We start from the raw sequence: 2929 nt of genomic DNA, 5'->3' as shown, positions 1-2929 counted from the left end.
TATTTTATATAGTTCAGTCCATTGCAGTCACTATTGTTTTCAATGCTTACATTGTACCATCAACAAGATCCCCTTCGACTTGACTCCTGGATCCTTTTGATATGACTTTAGTCTTTGATGTCGTCCTTGCTTTCTGGAATGAGAAAATATTTGAGGCTGAACTTGTATCTTTTCTTTTCTTTTTTTTTTTTTTGGAGGAGAACAGCCCTGAGATAACATCTGCTGCCAATCCTCTTCTTTTTGCTGAGGAAGACTGGCCCTGAGCTAACATCCGTGCCCATCTTCCTCTACTTTATATGTAGGACACCTGCCACAGCATGGCTTGCCAAGTGGTGCCATGTCCACACCCGGGATCCGAACTGGCGAACCCTGGGCCGCCAAAGCGAACATGCGCACTTAACTGCTGCGCCACCAGGCTGGCCCCATGAACTTGTATATTTTCTGCTCCAGGCTTGGAACCAATCTTTTCTCTAAGATGTTCTGGTTCTTTTTAGAGGGAAATGGTATTTAGAGACCACCATCAGAGTGCTAGGGATACTCATTACTACATTGGTCCTAGGCCTTTTCAGTGGACTAAGCTATAAAAATTTTTTTCTTTCATAATAGAAAATATATAACAAATTCATACTGTTATTTACAATAAAAGTTAGGATCATAGGGCTTTTATTATTGATTTTATACTTGTATCTCTTTTATCCTACATTTTACTTATTCAGCCAATAATCATTGTACATCTACCATATCCCTTATACTTTACTAGGTGCTGGAAATATATATTAAAAACTTACATTTGATTGAGTTTCCACATTGTTTTCTATCTGAATGAGGCCTTTTACTCCTTGTGCATCAGATCTATTCACATTGGCTTCTAGTTAAAAGGGCTGAGCAGTATTGGATTAGGTTTAAAATTAGTTGATCTTGGCTTATTTCTTATTTTGCATTATTTCCATTAACTACAATATGATTACACCCCTTAGTTGGCAGTGTCAAAGGAAAAATAGATTAAATAGGCTATTAATACCAAAAAATCATTTCATCACCACTGGATATTATCCCAGAACAAGATAATGTGATAGCAAGACAATTTATTGTCCTTGGGTGCTTAGCCTTTTGGTCAGTTGGGCTGGCATCGAAACTCCATTGTTGAAGAAACTCTTGGTCCAAAACTGTTTCACTGTATTTACACTATTAGAGTTTTGTCCTTTGAAGCTATTGGCCCATGTTAAAAAAAAAAAATCCTTAGAGAGTTAAAATTCAGATATATAATTAACACATAGGAGTGAATAAATTTATCAGGCTTTTCCATTGTGACAATCAGCTGAAAATAAGTTTGGAAAGAAGAAAGTAAAGAATTAGGTCCAGCATAGAAGGGAATTGCTTGGCGAGGCAGACTTCTGAGAGCCCGGGGCAGAGGTAGTGTGATGGCACTAGACACATGCCAAGGAGAGGAGGGGCGTGAAAATAGCTTGTTAGACCTGAAGTTGCATTCGGAATATTCACCATTTTATGTTAGTTGTATAAGACTCAGCAGCCAACTAGACCTTTGGTGGTGCATCAGCAAATATCGATTCTAAAAAGTATTAGCAGTTTAAGTCAAAACTTAGGAATGGCATGGATGTTATCTAATGGTAATCTTTAGGTATATTTTTTATAAATAATAATATACTTATAATTTAAATTCAAAAAGTCACTTCACAGTATATGTATAAACTACAGTCAACAGTTATTCTTTTCAGTGTCCTAAATACATGAAAACTTTCAGACACCCAAATAGAAAACACAAGACTGAACTCATTTAAGACAGGGAATACTTTATTCAAACCCATCAGAGAAATGGACAGCTTGGGTCTGTAACAAAGCGTCATGTTTTAAAGCAAAGTCAGTAATTGTATATGAGAGTATACACTGCTACATACAAATTATCTGATCAGACCAGAACTTTTCAATCTTTAAAACAGAATAAGCTTCCCTGTAAAAGCAGCACCTTTGTGACATTTTAACTTTAGTATTCCTCTCCTTCTTCCTCACCCTCTCCTTCAACAGAATCCACACCGACCTCCTCATAATCCTTCTCAAGGGCAGCCATGTCCTCACGGGCCTCAGAAAACTCTCCCTCCTCCATGCCCTCACCCACGTACCAGTGTACAAAGGCACGCTTGGCATACATCAGGTCAAACTTGTGGTCCAGGCGAGCCCAGGCCTCAGCAATGGCTGTGGTGTTGCTCAGCATGCACACAGCTCGCTGTACTTTGGCCAGGTCTCCACCAGGGACCACAGTGGGAGGCTGGTAATTAATGCCAACTTTGAAGCCAGTGGGGCACCAATCCACAAACTGGATGGTACGCTTGGTCTTGATGGTGGCAATGGCAGCATTGACATCTTTGGGAACCACGTCACCACGGTACAACAGGCAACAAGCCATGTATTTACCATGGCGAGGGTCACATTTCACCATCTGGTTGGCTGGCTCAAAGCAAGCATTGGTGATCTCTGCTACGGAAAGCTGCTCATGGTAGGCTTTCTCAGCAGAGATGACAGGGGCATATGTGGCCAGAGGGAAGTGGATGCGGGGATAGGGCACCAGGTTGGTCTGGAATTCTGTCAGGTCAACATTCAGGGCTCCATCAAATCTGAGGGAAGCAGTGATGGAGGACACAATTTGACCTATCAACCTATTCAGGTTAGTGTAGGTTGGGCGCTCAATATCGAGGTTTCTACGACAGATGTCATAGATGGCCTCATTGTCTACCATGAAGGCACAATCAGAGTGCTCCAGGGTGGTGTGGGTGGTGAGGATGGAGTTGTAGGGCTCAACTACAGCTGTGGAAACCTGGGGGGCTGGGTAAATGGAGAACTCCAGCTTGGACTTCTTGCCATAATCGACAGAGAGACGTTCCATCAGCAGGGAGGTGAACCCAGAACCAGTTCC

The 2929-nt window shown here is 41.6% G+C and overlaps 1 protein-coding gene across 1 annotated transcript in view; it reads right to left on the bottom strand.

Annotated features, from left to right (window-relative positions):
- Positions 1 to 1791: 1791 nt before the first annotated feature.
- The window catches only part of LOC124235487 (tubulin alpha-1A chain-like), a 3863-nt gene continuing 2725 nt past the window's right edge, over positions 1792 to 2929 (bottom strand). Inside the window, exon 3 of the mRNA XM_046653591.1 lies at positions 1792 to 2929. This exon is cut by the window's right edge and continues 152 nt beyond it. Within this exon, the coding sequence (XP_046509547.1) occupies positions 2003 to 2929 (927 nt within the window). The 3' untranslated portion in view covers positions 1792 to 2002.

The sequence above is a fragment of the Equus quagga genome, chromosome 1, assembly GCF_021613505.1.
Source record: "Equus quagga isolate Etosha38 chromosome 1, UCLA_HA_Equagga_1.0, whole genome shotgun sequence".
Lineage (NCBI taxonomy): Eukaryota > Metazoa > Chordata > Mammalia > Perissodactyla > Equidae > Equus > Equus quagga.
Note: the sequence above shows the minus strand (reverse complement) of the source record. Positions and strands in the feature narration are given on the sequence as shown.